At 41.9% G+C, this 22,120-nt stretch overlaps 1 protein-coding gene and 1 non-coding gene across 5 annotated transcripts in view; one reads left to right on the top strand and one right to left on the bottom strand.

The window, feature by feature from the left end:
* Ddhd2 (DDHD domain containing 2) overlaps positions 1-20,723 on the bottom strand; it is a 35,206-nt gene extending 14,483 nt beyond the window's left edge. Inside the window, exons 1-8 of one of the 4 annotated variants that reach the window (XR_009055669.1) lie at positions 20,471-20,723; positions 19,239-19,464; positions 18,196-18,386; positions 15,824-15,913; positions 14,706-14,826; positions 11,184-11,273; positions 8,523-8,658; positions 69-277 (exon numbers count right to left, since the gene is read on the bottom strand). Coding sequence is in view for 3 of the 4 variants with exons in the window: in XM_057752114.1 (XP_057608097.1) it covers positions 69-277; positions 8,523-8,658; positions 11,184-11,273; positions 14,706-14,826; positions 15,824-15,913; positions 18,196-18,386; positions 19,239-19,458 (1,057 nt within the window). In the remaining variant the exon portion in view is untranslated. The remainder of the gene's footprint in view (positions 1-68; positions 278-8,522; positions 8,659-11,183; positions 11,274-14,705; positions 14,827-15,823; positions 15,914-18,195; positions 18,387-19,238; positions 19,465-20,470) is intronic. The other 3 variants (XM_057752114.1, XM_057752116.1, XM_057752117.1) reach the window with 3 other exon arrangements.
* LOC130863274 (U6 spliceosomal RNA) lies at positions 6,738-6,844 on the top strand. Its single transcript, XR_009055703.1, has one exon. It is a non-coding gene; the product is annotated as a U6 spliceosomal RNA (small nuclear RNA).
* Positions 20,724-22,120: the final 1,397 nt, after the last annotated feature.

Here is a 22,120-nt window from a genome sequence, read left to right as displayed (position 1 = left end):
TTACTGATTAAGACTCTGTGTTTCAAAATGTGAAAATCCTCTCTGGCTACAGGGAATTCATTTGTTACCTAAACTATGACCAGCAATGGATACACCCCCTTTGAAATCAGGGTTCCTCTGCAGAAAAAGTGCATATATTCGGTTCATTTCAGAAGCTACTGTGTCCACGATGGTCTGACAGTAGGTGGGGCTATTGTAAAAGAAGACATCCAGGATCGTATCATTAGTGAAGTGTCTGAGGCGGTTAATGCTGGGCAGAGTTATTCGGTGCAGATCTCTGAGAGGAAAAAAAAAAGATTATTTTGAGCAGAAAACCTAAATCTAGTACACTGCTACTTCTAAGCTATTATTTAGCTTACTCTTAAAGTTTAGAGTCAAACATGCAATGTTATGAGATACCAGATGGAGAAAAACAGGGGCTTGAAAAAATATGTTTAGTGATATAAAAAAGAAGAAATCAAGTAGACAACCCGGGTTCTTCAATACAGAAATTGGGGTTGGGGAGAGAAAAAAAGAAAAGAAAAAGAGAAATACAGAGGTAAGGTATAGAGACTAGAGACATGCTATTTGAGGCTGATGGATCTCTGTGAGTTTGAGGCCATCAGGGTCTAGAGAGCAAGTTCCAGGAAAGCCAAGGCTATGCTTATGTCTTAAAGAAAACAAAACAAAGAACAAATAAAACAAAAGAAAACAAGAGGGGGGGTCATTTAAGTTCAGTGCACTGACTTTGTTTGGATCTCAGTTTAGAAAAAAAAAAAAGACAACCCATCACTTTGTAGCCCAAGATGCCCTTGAACTTGTTATTCTTCTTTCAGCCTCTCCAGTAAGGGATTAGAGGTGTACACCACCATCCTCAACATGGATTTCAATTTTAAATGTATATATACATCTGTGTTTGTATACATATATAAAATATTAGTCAGACACTGGAAATTGGAATTATTTCCCTATGAGAATGGCCTTTTACTCCTAAAATTGCCAAAAACATCACCAAGGATTTACCAAGGGGTACCCAGGGAATGAGGATGCTCAAACATTGATTGGGGGTTACCAGGAGTTTGGAGTAGGTGGGGAACCCCAGCTTTCCCTCCTCCTTCTAATGCCACAGAAAAGGGTCCTCTGGTCAGCTCCCCTCCCTGTGCCCCGATATCCAGTTTTTCTCAGGAGGAGGTGGATTAGGGACTTGGGAAAAGGTAAATGCCCAGGAAGGGGAAGGGCACTGGGGAAAGGGTCCCATTTCACATGTATTCACAGTACCAATCTCCCATAGAGCAGAAATTAGAAAAGTTGACTGAATCAGACTTCCCTCTTGCCCTGGATTTGGAAATCTGAATGTTAACTAGAAATGATACTTTTCTTTTTTCTTTTTTTGAGACAGGGTCTAAGTAGTCATGATCATCCTGGAACTTGCTATGCAGATCAGACTGGCCTCAAACTCACACAGATATTCTGCCTCTGCCACCTGAGTGCTCAGATTAAAGGCATGTAATACCACAGCCAGAAGAGGGTGTGAGGTCCCTAGACCTGGAATTACAGGCAGTTGTGAGCTACCTACCATGTAGGTGTTTGGAGTAAGAGTAGCATGTGTTCTTAACCACAGAGCCATATATTCAGATACTTTTCCCCCAGAACTGAGAACTGAACATGAGGTCTTGAACTAAATCCGCAACCCCATTAGATACTATTTTCTTTATCATAATACAATTTATTTATGGTTATTGCAGACTTAAAATTGAGTCTCCTTTTCAAAGAGTAGCCAGTGTATCAGTTAACCAACTAAATTATCATCTTTGAATAAGAAACCAAAAATAAAGGCAACATTTTAAAAAAGAAAATTATAGGTCAAAACAAATGATGATTCTTCCTTATTTCAAAAAATTAAACATCTAAGGTGAAATAGAAAGGTTAATTACTTGGTAAAAATAATGCACACCTATTTATTTACTTACTTATTTATTCAAAGACAGGGTTTCTCTGTGTACAGAGATCTACCTGCCTCTGTCTCCTGACTGTTGGGATTAAAGGCAGGTAATACCACCATGCCCAGCTAAGAATGCACATCCTACCTTAAAATACTGAAGGCTCACAAAATCAACTAACCTGGGCTCAGGGGCTTGTAGAGACTGAACTGACAACCAGGAAGCTTGCATGAGACTGACCTAGGCATTCTGCATGTATGTTACAGTTATGTAGCTTGGTCCTCTTATGGGGCTCTTAACAGTGGGAACGAGGGCTGTCTCTGACTCTTTTACTGGCTTTTGAGACCCTACTTTTCATAATAGGTCATCCTGCTCAGCCTTAACACATGGGGACGTATTTGGTCTTACTGCAACTTAATATGCCATGCTTTACTGATACTCATAGGAGACCTGCCCTTTCCTAGATGGAGATGAGGAAGGGATAGGGAGACAAGGAAAGGGAATGGGAGGGGAGGATGAAGCGGGGAGAGGCTGCAGCCAGGATGTAAAATAAACAGATAAATTAAAAAGAAAAAAACAAACTGTGGTGGGCCTGATGGTAGTGGCATATACCTTTAATCCCAGGAAACTGGGAGGCAGAGGCAGGGGGATCCCTGTGAGTTTGAGGCAAGCCTGGTCTACAAGAGCTAGTTCCAGGACAGAGCTATTACACAGAGAAACCCTGACTCGAGAAACAGACAAAAAAGCTATGGTGGGAAAAAAAAATCCCTCCTTAATTAGAGATGTAAAATGAATCCAAGCAGATTTTTACCGCTAAACATGAAAGTTTAGAGACCCATACATTACCAATAGGAATGTTAAGCCTTCCTGTGTTTGTTCATTTTATTTCCTAGTTCAACAAAAATCATAATACTTCTATAATATGCTACATATAAAAAAATCAATAATTTCTCTGGCTATAAGAAACTTAAGGAAAATCCTACAAACAATGAAGTGTGATCACAATGGTCTCAGAGCAGAAATGTGTACCTTAAATTTCCAACTAGGAGACTGTTTCAACTCCAGAGAGAAAGAATAAAATGTATGACAGTGAGAGGTGGGACTGAACAGACTAAACAGAGATGCTCCACCTCGGCCTAGTCTCCCGACTCCACCATGTGTAAAGGCAAAGTGGGGCTGCTCATTATCAATACAAGGCCAATAGAAAACAAGGTACCACTATGTTCCACCATCATTCTTACCTGAAAATGTTAAAAAAAAAAAAAAAGGAAAAATTGTACTTTACACCTCAAATAATTTCAATAAAATCATTAAACAAGCATTTTAAGTATAGTTGTCTGAGAAAAGAAATAGCTATCTTCTTTTTATATAATTTCTTTTTGTTTTATGTGTGAGAGTGCTGGATCCCCTAATGAACCTTTATACTCATATAAATGCTTAGCTACCTTTTAAATAATTCTCTTGAACTGTTTCTGAATTTGAAGCTTATTGAGCCATTCTCTGCTGAGTTTTAAACAGCCAGTGCTTATTCAATGTTCTGCTGTACTGTGATTATATATACTGGCTTTAAGAATTATCTAATGGGGCTGGGCATGGTGACACACACCTTTAATCCCAGAACTCAGGAGGCAGAGGAAGGTGGATTTCTGTGAATTCAAGGCCAGCCTTGTCCTACAAAGGAAATTCCAGGAAAGCCAGGGCTACACAGAGAGATCTTGTCTCAAAAAAAAACAGAAAAAAAAATGTTTTGGGGGGGCTAATTATAGAATTATAGAGGGCTGGAGAGATGACTCAGTAGTTAAGAGAACTGGCTGCTCTTTTCAGAGGACTTGGATTTGCTTCTTAGAACCGACATGGTGGCTCACAATCATCCATAATTCCAGGTGCAGGGGATTTGATGCCCTTTCTGGTCTTCTTGGGTACCAGACATACAAGTGGTTCATAGATAGAAAGGCAAACATTCATGTACAGAAAATAATAAAGAAAGAAAGCTCAAATATAGTTACAGAATGAAGTTCCCACAGTGGCCACTGGTTCAGGCAGTCAATTCATGACATTAATTTTAACAATGGGATGAAAACATTATAGTTGAAACTAAATGCATGTGCTTGTGTTGGCAAATTGTAACTAGCTTCCAAAACCACAATCAACTCCAATTAACATTAGTTTTAATAACATTAAGAATATTGTTATAAGACCTGGCATGCTGGCACACACACCTTTAATCCCAGCACTCCAGACAGAAGCAGTCAGATCTCTGGAAATTCAATGCCAGCTTGATCTACATCAAGTTTAAGCCAGCCAGGCTACATAGTGAGACCCTGTCTCAAATTTTTTTTTTTTTTTTTTTAAAGAATGCTGCTTGAAGGAGAGAGGGCACGAGCAAGGAACTCAGGACCGTGAGGGGTGCACCCACACACTGAGACAATGGGGATGTTCTATCGGGAACTCACCAAGGCCAGCTGGCCTGGGTCTGAAAAAGCATGGGATAAAACCGGACTCGCTGAACATAGCAGACAATGAGGACTACTGAGAACTCAAGAACAATGGCAATGGGTTTTTGATCCTACTGCACGTACTGGCTTTGTGGGAGCCTAGGCAGTTTGGATGCTCACCTTACTAGACCTGGATGGAGGTGGGTGGTCCTTGGACTTCCCACAGGGCAGGGAACCCTGATTGCTCTTAGGGCTGACGAGGGGGGGGGGCTTGATTGGGGGAGGGGGAGGGAAATGGGAGGCGGTGGCAGGGAGGAGGCAGAAATCTTTAATAAAGAATAAATTTTAAAAATTAATTAATATGCATATATATATATATATATATATATATATATATAATGCTACTTAAGCTAGGCATGGCAGATTTAACACCAGAAACAATGTTGCTGGCATGAATTTATCTTCACATTTATTATCAAGCAAGCCTGGTACTGGAAACCTAGTTAAAAGTCCATGGCCCAGGAGTCATAGACATAGGAAGGAACCTACTATGTTATTTTGCTACATGGATTAATGCTGACTTCATCCTTGGTAACAGGTGCTCTTCTGCATTGGGCAGCAGTTCATTCAGAGATTTATAACTGGCCAAATGAAAGAACCAGTGACTGTTGAGTGCTCAACCCTACACGGGACTTCTATAGTAACCCCTCCAAAGCTCTGGGAACAATGCAGAAGAGAAGGCAGAAGAAGATGCGAGAGCTAAAGACAAGGGAGAGATGCTGGGAAATGCTGTCTTCTGCACATGATATGGCTGCTGCCCTCCTGAACTCACTGCAGTCATGGTTACACAGAAGTAAAAATAATAAATCTGCACAAGGCCAAGTCAACAATATCAGTCAACATTCCATCAAACAGCAGTAACTGGATGTAGTGAGTTACACACAAAAGACATGAAGGTGGGAAGGGACATATTGGAGATTAACAGGACAGTGGAAGGGACATGTTGCAAGTAAATATCATCAAGATACTCTGAATACATATATAAAATAGTCAAAGAATAGACAAAAGGTTTTTTTGTTTTTTTTTTTTTTTTTTTTTTTTTTTGGTTTCTCGAGACAGGGTTTCTCTGTGGTTTTGGAGCCTGTCCTGGAACTAGCTCTTGTAGACCAGGCTGGTCTCGAACTCACAGAGATCCGCCTGCCTCTGCCTCCCAAGTGCTGGGATTAAAGGCATGTGCCACCACCGCCCGGCAAAAGATTTTTTTCAAATGTGTGATGACGAGAACATAGCTCAGGATGCTTCCCTAGTAGCATGCACCAAGCACTGCGCATAACTGACTAGGTGTGGCGTGCCTGCAATCCTAGCACTGGAAGGAGGATCAGGAATTCAAGAGTTTTTGAGCTAGCATCTCATGTAGACTAGACTGACCTTAAAGTTGCTATGTGCTAAAGATGACTTTGAACTTTTGCTCTTCCTACTTCCACCACGCTAGGATTATAGGCATTTGCTACCAAACTAGGTCTCAGGAACATTTATTTGGTAATTAAATCTTCTTTCAGAATTTTGTGTATAAATGTAGTATATTTTGTAGAACATTTTGAATGGTACTGATTTATTGGATAAATTGTACATATTAAAAAATAATATATATCAGGGTTTCTTGAACTTGTGATCCCTCTTCATCCAAAATATGCTTAAGTGACCCCAGGTATGTAGGTGTATAAAGTATATATCATACACTCAGAGACTCCAGGTATGTACATATATATATCATATATTCAGAGAACCTAGGTGTGTAGATATATAAGTATATATCAAACATTCACTGATAATAAAAATTCTTTTAAAAGAAATCTTTGATAGCATCCAATTTTACCATTTATTAAAGATAAAAGCAAATTTGCATACTAATATGATAGACATGCTTATTTATTTTTATATGAAAAATGCTAGACTGGTGAGATGGCTTAGTAGTTAAGTGTTTAACTACACAAACTCCACGGTGGAAGGAGAAACTGCCTTCCAACATTTGTCCTCCTTGAACTAACACATGTACACTACAGAGAATGTGGCTGCATACAAACATGTACATGCTCGTGCACACACATACACACACCTGTAGTTATACGTAAAGGATTTCGGGGGGGGGGGGTCATTTTGTTTTTTTTTTGTTTTTTAAAAAAAGGTCTCTCTACAGGATGGCCTGAAATTCACTATGTAAACCAAGCTGGTCTTGCACTCAGTCTACCTGCTTCAGCCTCCTGAGTGCTACAATTAAAGGCACGTGTTATCATATAAGGGACAATTCTTTACTTTTAACTAGAGAAATCTAAAGACAAAGAACTGACCATCACTTAATGATACATCTCTGAGAAATTATATAGTGGTTGCTTCTACAGCACATGTACTAAAATTAGAATGATACGCAGAAGATTAGCATGCGCACTGTACAAAGATGACATGCAAATTCAGGAAGCATTCAATGTTTTCTTTAACCACAAATTTGATCTCATGTATGCCAAGCAGGCCTTTATGCACTAATAAGTAGGGGAAGACATGCAGGCAAAACACTCATACATAATTAAAGAAATATAAAAGCTCCACATTGAAGCTGTACAAGGTAGTACAGCACATGTCTGATGTCAATACTGGGATGCTAAGGAATGAGGATCAAGACTTCAGAGTCAGCATGGGCTACATAGAAAACACAAACTCTATCCAAAAGAAAGGCTGTGTTGGGAGAAGGAGCTAATCCTGCATCATTCACGAATCAAGGACCCTCAATGCTGGTGGGCTGGGAATGTGGCTTTGTAATAATAGAATTCTTTTTTTTTTTTTTTAATATTTATTTATTTGTTTATTATGTATACAGTATTCTTCCTGCAGGTCTCATTACAGATGGTTGTGAGCCACCATGTGGTTGCTGGGAATTGAACTCAGGACCTTTGGAAGAGCAGGCAATGCTCTTAACCGCTGAGCCATCTCTCCAGCCCTCTTTTTTTTTTTTAAATATTTATTTATTTATTATGTATACAATATTCTGTCTGTGTGTATGTCAGCAGGCCAGAAGAGGGCACCAGACCCCATTACAGATGGTTGTGAGCCACCATGTGGTTGCTGGGAATTGAACTCAGGACCTTTGGAAGAGCAGGCAATGCTCTTAACCTCTGAGCCATCTCTCCAGCCCCAATAATAGAATTCTTGCCTGGCATGGGTAAACCCTATGGGTTGATTCTTGAAAACTGCAAAACAGAAAGTACGCACAAGAGGGAGGGAGGGAGGGAGGGAGGGAGGGAGGGAGGGAGGGAGGGAGGGAGGGAGGGAGGGAGGGAGGGAGGGAGGGGCCCTTGAGGACATGGCTTTTTTTTTTTTTTACAGGACTAAGAGGAGGCTGATATGGATCTGTTGGAGGAAAGGGCAAGAAAGAAAGAATACTAAGCTGATGGAGGAGGGTCTATAAAAAGATGCTGCTGGGCTGGAGAGATGGCTCAGTGGTTAAGAGCACTGGCTGCTCCTCCAGAGGTCCTGAGTTCAATTCCCAGCAACCACATAGTGGCTCCAAACCATCTGTAATGAGATCTGGCGCCCTCCTCTGGCGTGTGGGTATACATGGAGGCAGAAAGTTGTATACATAATAAATGTATCTTTAAAAATAAATAAATAAATAAATAATTTTTAAAAAGATGCTGCTAGCCGGGCGGTGGTGGCGCACGCCTTTAATCCCAGCACTCGGGAGGCAGAGGCAGGCGGATCTCTGTGAGTTCGAGGCCAGCCTGGTCTACAAAGGGAGTTCCAGGACAGGCTCCAAAGCTACAGAGAAACCCTGTCTCGAAAAACCAAAAAAAAAAAAAAAAAAAAAAAAGATGCTGCTTTCAAGAGAAGCTTATTATTATTATTTGGTGTTTTGAGAAGGGTCTCTCTATGTAGTCCTGACTATCCTAGAATTCACTATACATACTAAGCTGGCCTTGAACTCACAGAGACCCACTTACCTCCACCTGTCTCTGCTTCCTGAGTGCTGGGATTGAAGGCATATGCCACCACCGCCAGGCTAAAAATTTTATTTTTAGTACATAATCAGCCATAGCATAAATGTTCTTAAGCATAATGATGATCAGGAAATATTACAATCACGGTTAACAATTTAAGGGTATAAGGAAATACTCACATGTCCACCCCAGTAGAATGCAAAGGACTGTGCCAATTGACTGGAAGAAATTCCACTCTTCCAATCTGCTGGTTTTCTTGGGCTTTCTTGAAATGTGTCTGCAGCAGGTTCAAGGAAACACTTCGGAAATCATTAACTAGAAAAGAAAAGTAACTTCTGCATCAACAGTGAAGCAATTAATACACAGATTCAGGATGCAGCAAAACATGCAGCAGCTGCTGCCTGATGACGTCTGCTTAGAACACACTTGCAGACTAGTTTAGGAAAACTAAGACATTTAATGAGATGTTCATTTAATATAAAGTTTGGGTTTGCCATACAAAATATTATAGCAAAAGAAAAACTACTGAATGGTGGTGGTGCACGCCTTTCATCCCAGCACTCGGGAGGAAGAGGCAGGCCAATCTCTGTGCGTTCAGGCCAGTCTGATTTACAGAGTTCCAGGACAGGCTCCAAAGCCAAAAAAAAAAAATGACATCAAAATTGTGTCAATAAAATGGTTTCATTTTTTAAAATCACATGACTCCATGTTAAGAGTCTTAAATCGTGATTTACTTTAGGTGATACTGTTTTCCTGTTTGTTTGCTTTTGCGTGTGTGTTTGATAGAAGCAGCATCAGCTAGTTGGTCTAGCAAAATGCCAAGTAAGTAATGGTGCTTGCCACCAGGCCTGAAGACTGTGCACCCACATGGTAGGAGAGAATTTACTTCTCCCGACTTCCACAAATGTGCTGTGGCACATATATGCCCATACACAAGCACAAATAAAAAAGTGTAATCTTTAAAAGTTAACAATTATTTTTAAAATAAGTAGTTGAAGGGCTGTCTCAGTGGTTAAGAGCACCCTCCAGAGAATCCGGGGTTCAATTCTCAGCAGCCACATGGCAAATCACAGCTGTCTGTAACTCTAGTTCCAGGGGACCTGACACCCTCAACCAGACATACATGCCGGCAAAACACCAGTGCACAAAAAAGAAAAAAGAAAGCGAAATAGTCGAGGTTCACTAAGAAAAGAAAAGGCAATAGGGAGTGATAGCTCACACCTTCAATGCCAGCACTCGGGGCAAAGACAGGTGGAACCCTTCAAGTTGACGACAGCTGGTTCTTATAATTAATTCCTAGGGCCGGGCGGTGGTGGCGCACGCCTTTAATCCCAGCACTCGGGAGGCAGAGGCAGGCGGATCTCTGTGAGTTCGAGACCAGCCTGGTCTACAAGAGCTAGTTCCAGGACAGGCTCCAAAACCACAGAGAAACCCTGTCTCAAAAAACCAAAAAAAAAAAAACCAAAAAAAAAAAAAAAATTAATTCCTAGCCTGCCAGAGCTACATAAGTGAGAGACTGGGTTTTTGTTTTTTCGAGACAGGGTTTCTCTGTGGTTTTGGAGCCTGTCCTGGAACTAGCTCTGTAGACCAGGCTGGTCTCGAACTCACAGAGATCCGCCTGCCTCTGCCTCCCGAGTGCTGGAATTAAAAACGTGCGCCACCATCGCCCGGCTGGTTTTCTTTTTTGTTTATTGAAACAGGGTTTCTCTGTGTAGCCTGAGCTATCCTACAACTTGCTCTGTAGAACAGGCTAGTCTCAAGCTCAGAGATCTGCCTGCCTCTGCCTCCTGAGTGCTGGGACTAAAGGCATGCGTTACCACTCCAGGCTGGAGAGACTGTTAAAAAAACAAAAACAAAACAAAAAATTACAGAGAGAAATAATAGGCTAGTGCACTGGCAAGACAGCTACTCAAAAGTCAAATTTTCTGGTTTTTAAAAGCATCCATTAGCCAATACTTTATATTTTTTCAAAAGTACATTTTTAGCTAGGCATAATGGTGTTCCAGCATTTGGGAGGCAGAGGTGAGTTCAAGACCAGCCTGGTCTACAGAGAGTTCCAGGACAGCCAGAGCTACATATTGAGACCCTGTCTCAAAACAAAAATATGTTTATTTTACTCATATGTGTGCTTTTTCTGCGTGTATGTCTGTACCACATGCATGCATTGCCAGCAGAGGCCAGAAGTTGGAATCAGATCCCCTGGAACTGACAGTCATAAGGTGTGAGCCACCTCGTGGGTGTTGGAATCAAGGCTTGAAACTCAGAAAGACCAGCCAGTGAGTACTTTTAACTGCTGAGTCATCTCCTCAGCCCTAATACTTTAGATTAAAAACAGAAACACACACACACTCTGCTGTTCAACACTCTTATCACATCAACCTGAACCTTGCAGATAATAATTCTAGTTTATCCAGAACCGTTGCCAAGTAGAAGGGAACTCCCAACTGGGGCAGACTTTAGATAACATCAAGCTTTGAAGACACTACCTTTCAAAATGGCTTAAAGCTTGAGGTTTGTCGAGAGGTTTGTCATGTATTCATTGCAGCAATAAGTTTCTATTGTTTACTTAAACTCCCATTTTTACTGTTCTCTCTAAATTTGGCTATGAATAGGCTGGTTAAATCACAGACAACTCACAGTGATTAGAGGCATGTTCACTCTTGGATTACTAGCTAAAAGGATTAAGTCTCTGGAAATTCCTAGTACTTAGATCTCAGCTGGGACACTTCACTCCCTACAAATCTTCTTATGGAGCTAAGACAACGACTAAAAGACAATGCTTGATCCTGGCTCACAGGAAACAATTCTTAAGTGATCTATCGTACGCTCTGCAAACCTACCACATTGAACAATGCTTCGAAAACGGAGATCACAAGCTGGTCCAATCCCATGGACTACAAAAACTAAGTGATCTATTTGTAAAGGTTCCCCTAGAAGTAAAATTAAAAAGAAAAATTAGATATAGGTTATATCAAAATTTAAAATAAGAGATAATTTAAAAACCACAAAACAGTCACATATTTAACTATCTAGTAATAGTACATTAATTTTCTAATTTTTTTCTTTACTTTTTGGTGAGGATCTTACTATATAGCTCTGGGTGGCCTGAAACTCACTATGTAGTTCAAGCTAGCCTTGAACTCATAGCAATCCACCTATCTGCCTCATGAATGCTGGGACTGTATTCTTTAAAATGTCCTTGAAGATTTTTTTCAGGTTTTAAAACTATTTTGAACTGTAAGCTATAGAAAAAAATACTAAGAAACCCCCATGCACTTTTAAAAAACCCAAATTTCTTTGCTTTAGTGTTTTGGTTTGACCTTGGGTCTGGCCCAAGCTGACCCTGAACTTGGCGTGGAGTTGAGACTAACCTTCAACTGATCCTCTTGCCTCCACCTCCCAAATCCTAGGATCACAGGCATAGACCACCACCAAATTCCAGTTACAAATTCATAATCATATTAATTTTACTCTGCTTTCTTCTTGAGTGTATAGATACACACGTATTTATTTTTCTGAATTATCTGGAAGTAAACTGACTTCATCACTAGGTTTCATGCTTCCTCAGAATGTACCTCTGTGTAACGTACAGTGACCAAATCCACGTATTGATACATTCTTCTTATCTAATTGTTCTACTCTTACCAATCATTCCAATAATGTCTGTCATGGTTTTAAAGGCTGAAATTTTAAGTTTATCTTCTTTGGGGAGGGAGGGTAGAGACAGTATCTCTCTACATAGCTGTAGCTGTCCTGGAACTCACTATGTAGACTAGGCTGGCTTTGAATTCAGAGATCTGCCTCCCTCTGCATCCTAAGTGTTGGGATTAAAGACGTGAATTATTATGCCCTGAATCCTTTTTAACTTTAAGGGGGCTGGAGAGATGGCTCAGAGGTTAAGAGCACTGGCTGCTCTTCCAGAGGTCCTGAGTTCAATTCCCAGCAACCACATGGTGGCTCACAACCATCTGTACTGAGATCTGGCACCCTCCTCTGGCATGCGGGCATACATCGAGGCAGAATGTCGTATACATAATAAATAAATAAATCTTAAAAAAGAAATAACTTTAATTTAATTTTCTTTTCTCTCTCTCTTGGTTATTCGAGACAGGGTTTCTCTGTAACAGCCCTAGCTGTCCTGGCAATAGCTTTGTGGGCCAGGCTGGCCTTGAACTCATAGGGATCTGCCTGCCTCTGCTTCCCAAGTGCTGGAATTAAAGGTGTGCCCCACCACAGCCCAACTAATTTGCTGTTTTTGAGAGAGTTGCTTTTACAAACTGCAAGCTAGCCTGGCACTCACTACGAAGCCCACATTGGGTCAAACCGGAGATCCTCCTGAGTGCTGAGATTACAGTATGTGCCACTATGCCTGGCTTCAATTTATCTTTTAAATTACAATAATTCTAAGATTTTGTTCAAGAAAAATAATTTCTTCTGCACGAGAAAAAGCACTGTATAATCTAGCTAAATATGTTTAAAATTAACCATAAGTGACCGTAGGTAGCCAGCAATAACCATTAAGTTTCTTCTGAAAAAGTTTCCCTTAACTGAAAATCAAGGACAGAAATTACCAAAAACTAATTTCTAGTTAATCAGGAGGAATCAAACTTCATAAAACTGAACTAATTCAGTTCCTTTTATACAGTGGCTTCTTGATGAGAAGTGACTTTCGATGAGTCTTCTGCAGTCACAGTATGCACAGCGAGGATGATGTACATATGCCCGTGATTCCAGCACTTGGGAAATGTACACTGGAGTAGACCCGCCTGAATTACACAGTGAGACCACACCTCAAAAAAAAAAAAAAAAAAAGTGTTCAGGCACATCTTTAATCCCAGCACTCAGGAGGCAGAGGAAGGCTAATCTCTGTGAGTTCAGGGCCAGCCAGTCTACTGAGAGAGTACCAGGACAGGTTCCAAAGCTACAGAAGAAAAACAAACAAACCAACCCAAAAAGAATAAAAAGCCAGAATTCACTTCAGTAGCACATATGCTGAAACTGGATCAATACAGAGAAGATTAGCGCGCCCCTTTGTAAGGACAGCCTGCTGGCTGTTTTTCACCCAACTCAGTGGCTGCCCCTTAAGCAAGTGCTGTCCTAATCCACAACTGCAACTCTGCAAAGCCACTGAGGCAAACATTATCTAGATCCCTACTTCTCTGTAGAAATCAGGATTCAAAGGATGAGATGGAATTCTGCTAGCTGAGAGACTGAATCACAACTAGCAAACCTTCTTCTTGCTCGCGTCTCCCAAAAAAACTAATGAGACCTTCTCTCAGCTCCCACTTAAGAACACTTGCTACACCTGGTTGCTCCCTACCACTTCCTGTCAGCTAGTTGCTGATGCAGCCTCCTCCCAGGTTAATTTCATTCAATAAAACAAATGTCTTTTGCATTTTAAAAATTCTATTTAATCAAACAAATGCATGTTTTTGCATTATAAAAAGCAGCAGGAAGAAATATAACACACCTTAAAATAATATTCCACAACAATAATCCACAAATTTGTGAAGCATTCTGTATTTCTGAGAAATAAATGGTTCAGAGACTAGGGACCAAAAGAAAAACAAACAAAAATCAAAACCCAGAGCTGAGGAGGTGGTTTGGTTGGGAAGAGTGCAAGAGCATGGAGACCTGAGTTTCAATCTCCAGCACCCAAATAAAAATCAGTGCACAGCTTCCCATGCTTGCATCCCCACCACTGGAGAGTGCAGACAGTTCTCAGAGCTCACTGGTCGGCCAGGCCAGCCTAAACAGTGAGCTTCTGGTTCAGTGAACATACCTATTGGTCTCCCCATTCGTGCTTCTGGACACAAGCACCTGAACATTCACATGCTTGCACACACACATTACCTAGAAGTACTTCAATCGGCAGAATGCTTTCCTAGCACACACCAAGTCCTAGGTGGGTTGACTGGTTGTTTGTTTTGAGATCTATGCAGATCAGGCGAGTCTCAAACTCAGAGATCCACTAGCTTCTGCTGGAGCTGTGATGTGCACTACCACGTGCGGGGAAGCCCTAGGTTTGATCCCCAGGACAACATAAACTAGGTATAGCTGGGGCACACTTGCACTCTCAGCACAAGAGGGATGGATGCAGGAGTACCAAAACTTTAAAGTTATCCTTAGCTACAAAACAAATTTGAGGCCAGCCCTAACCTACATGAGACCCTTTGCTAAAAACAAACAACTAAACCCAAACAACTTAGATGAAATGATATTGCTCTTAATTTAGAATAAGGCCATATAATTAAAGACCATTTTTAAGGTTCAAAGTAATGTAACACCAAAGAATAAAAGGTCACAATTTAAACAATAAACCAACATATCAGAACATAAGAGAAAATAATGATTAACATTACCACAGTGAATATCAACAGGGATGTTCTCAACTCCTCTTTTTACTGATCTTGGTCGCCCTTGCTCTGTGGAGGTTGAACCCCATTCATCAGCCCCTGCAACTGGCTGATAATGCACCATGAGCTTAAACAGAAAAGATCAGAGTACATAGTCTACATTAACTTACGATTTCATACATTTTGAATGACAGAAACACATCTTCATATACCAAACCTCAACTGGAACTTTGAGATGTAACTCCTATAGACTAAGATGAGAACTCTGAAAATACATTAGACTAACAGATATTTCAATAATATCCTATGCATGGGCCAGGTGTGGTGGTGCATGCTTTTAATTCCAGCATTAGGGAGGCAGAAGAATTTCTGTGAATTTGAGTCAGCTTGGTCTACATAGCTAGTATTACCTACAAAATGAGTTTGAGGCCAACCAAGGCTCCATAGTTGAGACACTGTCTTAAAAAAAAAAAAAAAAAACAAACCTATACATGAAAGACATGCTTACATAATGTAGATGGTTTTCTTAATCTATAGTGGCACAATTTTCCCTAAAAAAATTATTTAGGGTTGGGGAAATGGCTCACTGGGCAAAGCACTCACTGTTATCATAGTGTAGGACCTGAGTTAAAACCCTAGAGACCGTGAGTGATGGACACAGTAGCACAAGCATCTTAATACCAATGCTCTTGAATTGGGAGGCAGAGCACAGGTTCTGGGAAATAGAGACAGAGAAGCCTTAAAGGTTTGTGGACTAGCTAACAATGAAAAACTCTCTCCAGGTAGAACATGACTGACATTCACATCTGTCCTCTGACTTCAACAAGCACATTGCTGTATGTGCACACCCACATTCACACATACATCATACACAAATCATACACACACAGACACATACACACACATATTAATGGATACACCATACATGTATAAAATTCTTAGGTAAAACCTGAATGGAGTAAATAATGACTATAAGTATTAATAACTTTTGAAATAGTGAATTTAATATCAACCATGCCAAAGGTTATCCTATGTGGCGTCCACAGAACAAAAGATAATGGTTTTGCTTAGTAATATCTTAACCTTTGATCTTATTCTCAGTAACATGCTTTTATTCACTTTACCTTTGGGTTGTGTAATACAATAATTTCTCTGTTTGGAGATTCTAGTTTCTTTTTCCATTCATCCAAAGTTACAGCAACCATGTATGTTTCCTTAAAATAAAATTTTATAATATAAATAAAATATTATACTTTCTAAGTACTTTTTGTTAAACCTGAACTTATTAATGAATTCCAACAAGAAAATCATTCTACAACTTAACCAATTCATTTTAAAATTCTTGGTAGTGTAATCCTGGCCTTGCATATATTAGACAAGCACTCTACCACTGACCTATATTCCCCAGCTCATTAACATTTTTAATTTTTTAAAAATTTTTTATTTTTATTTTATGTGCGTTGGTGTTGTACCTGCATGTCTGTCCATGTGAGGAGATCAGGTCCCCTAGAACTAGAGTCACAGACAGCTGTGAGCTGTGATGTGGGTGCTGAGAACTGAACCTGGGTCTGAAAGCAGCCAGTGTTCTTAAGCACTGAGCCATCTCTGCAGCCCCCTCATTGGACACTCTTTTACAGTGACCAGCAGCCAAGTGTGGACACTGTACCTGTAATCCCAGCATTTAGAAGGCTAAAACATGAAGATTACTGTGAATCGGAGGTCAGCCAGAGAAACACAGCAAGACCTTGTCTCACAAAGATGCAGTGTCTCAAAAAGTTAAGAGTGCTTGCCTAGCATATAAAAAGCCCATATTCTATCCGCACCAAGGCATAAATCCAAGCATAGTGATGGATTCCAAAAATCCACGGTGGCAGAAGCAGGAATATCAGAAATTGAAGCCATCTTCAGACACCTATCAAGTTTAGGGCCGGTCTGGGGTATGTGAGACTCTGTCTCAAGAAACAAAACAAAACAAACACCCCTGTCTCAAGGAAAAAACAAACAAATAATAACAGATTAAAACAAAAAAAAATACTACTTTGAATTCTATCACTATTCATATTGACACACAGGTCAATAACATTCTGTTTCGAGTTCAAGAAAACCAGCATTATTTCTCAGAGCAAGAAAAACACACTAGCTTGTTGGGCGGTGGTGGCGCACACCTTTAATCCCAGCACTCGGGAGGCAGAGGCAGGCGTATCTCTGTGAGTTCGAGACCAGCCTAGTCTACAAGAGCTAGTTCCAGGACAGGAACCAAAAGCTATGGAGAAACCCTGTCTCGAAAAATTAAAAAAAAAAAAAAAAAAAGAAAGAAAAAGAAAAAGAAAAACACACTAAAGAAAGAGCACAGTGGTTAAGAGCACTGGCTGCTCTTGTAAAGGACCTGCATTCAATTCCCAGGCCCACATGGCAGCTCACAACCATCTATAACTCTAGTTCCAGAGGACATAACTCTTTCTTCTGGCACTGGACACATATGGTACCCTTACACACAGGCAAAACACTCATTAAAATAAAAAATTTTAAAAATGGTTAGGAGTCATGGTGCACACCTTTAATCCCAGCACTCGGAAGGCAGAGGAAGACAGAGCTGAGTTTGAGGCCATCTTGGCTACATAGCAAGTTCTAGAACACCCAGAACTACACAAAGAAATCTTGCTTCAAAAAATTAATTAAAAAATAAAGAACCGAGCGGTGGTGGCACACGCCTTTAATCCCAGCACTCGGGAGGCAGAGGCAGGCGGATCTCTGTGAGTTCGAGGCCAGCCTGGTCTACAAAGGGAGTTCCAGGACAGGATCCATAGCTACAGAGAAACCCTGTCTCAAAAAAAATCAAAACAAACAAACAAACAAATAAAAAATAAAGATAAAAAGATTGGACCAGGCGGTGGTGGCGCACAACTTTAAATTCCAGCACACAAGAGGCAGAGGCAGGTGGATCTCTGTGAGTTCGAGGCCAGCCTGGTCTACAAAGTAAGTTCTAGGATAGGCTCCAGAGCTACAGAGAAACCCTGTCTCAAAAATCAAAAGATTGCTTTTGGTCATATTGTAAATGTTAACAATAATTACCATTAGGGAAACATTTATATTCACTTAAGAAGTATAATACAATTTTTTTTTTCCCCTTTGGATTTTCATGACAGGGTTTCTCTGTTTAGTAAACCTGGCTTTTCTGGAACTCACTGTAGACAAACCAGTGTGGCCTTGAACTCACAGAGATCCAGCTGCTCTCTGCCTCCTTAGTGCTAAGATTAAAGGCATGCACTATCAGCACCCAACCGGTATAATACAATTTCTATACAATTTAAAATCTAAAATTAAAACTTTACCGTAAAACTAACTTGCAAAGAGAAACTACATAAAGTATGATATAAAAGCAGGCAAATTTTTCCTGGAAGTATACAAAATATGTTAGAAGAATTAAAACAACAAAAAGTAAATGACAGAAGAAAACATGAAGAAAATATTAAGTAAACCAGAAGCAGATGAATACCTCCAAAACTTGGCTGAAGCTCTCTGAGTAGGGAACGTACTTATTGTCTTTGTCTCCCTTGTAAAACCAGGTACATCGTCTCACTTCTGATGGCGGTTCGTCCCAATACACAGCATACCGCATCCTTTCCCCTAAGTGAACGTCATATCTGCCCCCATCCGTGGGAACAACTTTCTCATTACAATCTTTCCCTAGCAAGAGTTGCAAAAGAGAAATGAAGTGCAGTATGCCACCACAGTAACTCTCCCAAAATAAAACCCTAAGTTACACTCTTAACTTTCACGTGAAAGGTAAAGTTTCTACTTGGTGACATATTAAAGCAAATGGAATTTAGTTCATACCTTCCTCATGAACTACTTTTCTTAGAAATGTCAAAAAACCAATCATAAAAAACCCAATCATATTTTAAAGAAAAAATACTACCTGAACAGTTTTTTTTCCTTAGACAATTAATGCCTCTTACACACCCACCCACACAACACACACACACTCTCACACTCTGATACAGATACACACATACACATAGAGATTTTTTCTGAAGTTTTTGCTTGAGAGATAAAAGGGTAAATTAACAACAATCATAATGCTGTACCATAAACAACACTATTCCTGTCTCATGAGACGAGAACAAATGACATGTTAGTTCATTCTGCAGAGTGACACCTGACTCCAGACACACACATTCCAAGTCAAAACTCAAACACAAAGCCGGGCGGTGGTGGCACACGCCTTTAATCCCAGCACTTGGGAGGCAGAGGCAGGCGGATCTCTGTGAGTTCGAGACCAGCCTGGTCTACAAGAGCTAGTTCCAGGACAGGCTCCAAAACCACAGAGAAACCCTGTCTCGAAAAACCAAAAAAAAAAAAAAAAAAAAAAAACTCAAACACAAGCTAGAATACAGAAAATACTGGATAATATGCAGAAATTTAACATAGTTTTCAAAGAACAAAAAATGCAAAGCTCCTAAAATGTAATTTTAATAGCGATGGCAGTAAGGACCATTACTTTTTAGTCTGAGAGATTAGAGGCCATTTTCTTCTTACCAGAGCCATGAGCCTCTTCAAGCTGTTGGGAGTCGTCAGAGTTGAAAGGGATCCATAGCTCCTTAGAATCTATTATCTTACAATAAAACCAATGTGAAGAGACAGGTTCGTACAGGCTGCCAACATCCATGTCGATCAGCTCAAAGGAACTAGAGGAGTTTGATGAAGGGGATGGATCTGACTGAGACAGCTGCTCCTGGCGTGATTCTACTGATGACATTTCGCTCTAGAACACAAAGTATCAGAATTATGTTGCTGTAAATTTTCACGTGTCCCCCTCCCCGCCCCCGCTAATCAGACAAAATGATCATCTTTTGGAAGCCATTCTTGAAAACAAACAACAAATTATAAAAGTTACATAACTTAAAACAAAAATGTAAAATTATTTGGGGAAGGGAAACAAAATGTTCAGCTTCACCCTTCTGCTCCGAGCTCCCAATTCTTAGAAAACTAAAACATATGGTCAAATAATGAGCTCTTTAACACAGAAATTTCAAGAAACACAAGGTCAAAACTGATTGTAACAAGATATTTCACCATAATCTTCAACCTAAACGTAGTACCAAAGGCTGAAAATCTACTGCTTCCAAGTATGGCAGCATACAGTGCGTCATATACTTATAAGAGGTAGCTTAAAACCTCTGACACATTACGATTACACATTTATATAACTATTCGAATCTTAAAAATACGAAACACACAAGTAGTCACTTAAGAATCATTTTGGCTGATCCTGCAAGTGTTCTTCAATAGGGACTGTGGTACATTTAACGCCCAAACGGGAACTCTGCCTGCAGCCACAGTTGCTCACCAGCCCACGGAGACTGGGAGCCCAAGTTTCGGGTGCAAAGTAACAGGTGACCTCAATAGCCCCCTCCGCGGAGAATGACAGACGAGTTTGCACCGCTGCAAGACTCAAATGCCGGGCGAACTAGCACCGCACACAGCGATGCTGAACCCAAAGCCCTGAGTGGAGATGCACGAGCAGCATCCCTGCCCCCGCGGGGCACGGTCGGACCGCAAAGCCGAGCGCGGGGACAAACGCTCCCCGGGCCTCCCCGTTATCCCCGAGAGCCTCGGCCTGCCCTCACTTCCGACCGACTCCTGCCGCCAGCTCCAGGCCCCGCGCCCCGACAGGGCGCAGCCGAGCCGCCCACGGATGCCGTGGGGTCCAGAGGACACCGGAGCCCACCCCCACCCGGCTGGCTCCGGCCCGGGTGCCCCGCGCCAACCTGGACTCGCTTGCAGCGCCGCCGCTCGCGCTCTCGGCCCTGGCCCAGGGAGCCGGGGCATGTCCCCGCCGCAGCCTACCTCCCGACTCGGGTGGAGCGAGCGGGCGGAGCCTGCGGTCGCGCTCCAACCCCGCACCGCGGGCTCCGCTGAGGCGCTCCCGCAGCGGCGACTGCCGTGCCTTGACGGAGGCGGCTCGCCGGGTGAGGACCTGAGGCACCGGAGGACCAGTCGAAGTGTCGCGAGAGGTGCGGGGCTCGCGCGAGATGTAGCGCCTCCTGCGGGCAGGCGTCGGGCGCCGGGCACGCGCCGGCGGTGTGGGGTACGGGCGGGGCGGCCCGGGAGCGGCGGCGCTGAGGGAGGAGCCGCCGACGTGACCCTTCTGTACCCACGGGGGCTGTTCGGCGCTTCCCGGAGGGGACTCGGACATCCTGACCGCTGGGGGGTCCTGACGACACCTAATGGGCCGGACTCCGGGGATGGAGGACACAGGGATGGGGAACACAGGGATGCGGGACACAGGGATGAAGGATCACTCGACAGGAAGGGTGGAAGGCAGGGTGGAGGGCAGCAGGGCGCTGGTATCTAGCATTCTCCTAAGGTTTGGCTAGCGCCTCTCTCCCCTTCTCCCCCTCTCCCGTCCTCCCTTTCTCCTTTCCTGCTCTCCCCCGCTTCTCTCCCTTCCTCTCTCCTCCTTTCTCCTCTCTTCTCTGTCTCTCCTCTCCCCCTCTCCCCGCTCCCCCGAAATCTAGATTGAGAGGTTACCCAAAGAGCACGTTTGAAAACACAGAGGTACGTCTGGCAGGATGTGGAAGCTAGAGGTATTTTTGTCCTAGGTGGTGTAACCTGGTGGAGGAGGTTCACGTAATCCCAGCTGTGGCTTGTTGTTGAAGCGCCCGGCTGGCAGGTGCCACGAGAAGGAAAAACAAAATGCTTTAGTATTTTCTAACTTGGTTATAAGGCAAGGATTTGAAGCATTTTCAGAAACTGAGCGAACGTGAACATTTTTTTATCACATATTAACTATACAAATCAGCAGCTACACGCAAATATCCACAAGTTTACTTTTTTATTGTTTTTTGTTGTTTGGTTGGTTTGGGGTTTTCGAGACAGGGTTTCTCTGTGTAGCCCTGGCTGTCCTGGAACTCACTCTGTAGACTTAACATTCATGTATTTGTGTATGTGTGTGGCTCCATGTGTGAGGTCAGAGGACAACTTGCAGGGGTCGATTCTCCTTTCACCATACAGGTCCTGGGGATCAAACTCAGGTCACAAGAGATTGTGCATGCTGGGCAGTCCAGTCGCTCTAGGCCATTCCACCAGCACCATCTCCTTTGTGTGTGTGCAAGGGGGGGTATTTACTTTTTTAAAAAAATAATCGCTGCCTTTTAAAATATTTACTTATATATGCAGTATTCTGCCTGCATATATCCTTACAGGCCAGAAGAGGGCGTCTTATCTCATTACATATGGTTGTGAGCCACCATGCCGTTGCTGGGAATTGAACTCAGGTGCTCTTAACCTCTGAGCCATCTCCCCAACCCCCGGCATTTACTTTTTAAAGGTTATTTTACGTTGTGTCTATGTTCTGTCTACATGTATGTGTGTACATCATGTGTGCACCTAGTGCCTGTGGAGGAGAGGAGGCATCA

Source organism: Chionomys nivalis, chromosome 20, assembly GCF_950005125.1.
Source record: "Chionomys nivalis chromosome 20, mChiNiv1.1, whole genome shotgun sequence".
NCBI classification, from domain to species: Eukaryota; Metazoa; Chordata; class Mammalia; order Rodentia; family Cricetidae; genus Chionomys; species Chionomys nivalis.
This window is presented reverse-complemented; position numbering and strand designations above follow the sequence as displayed.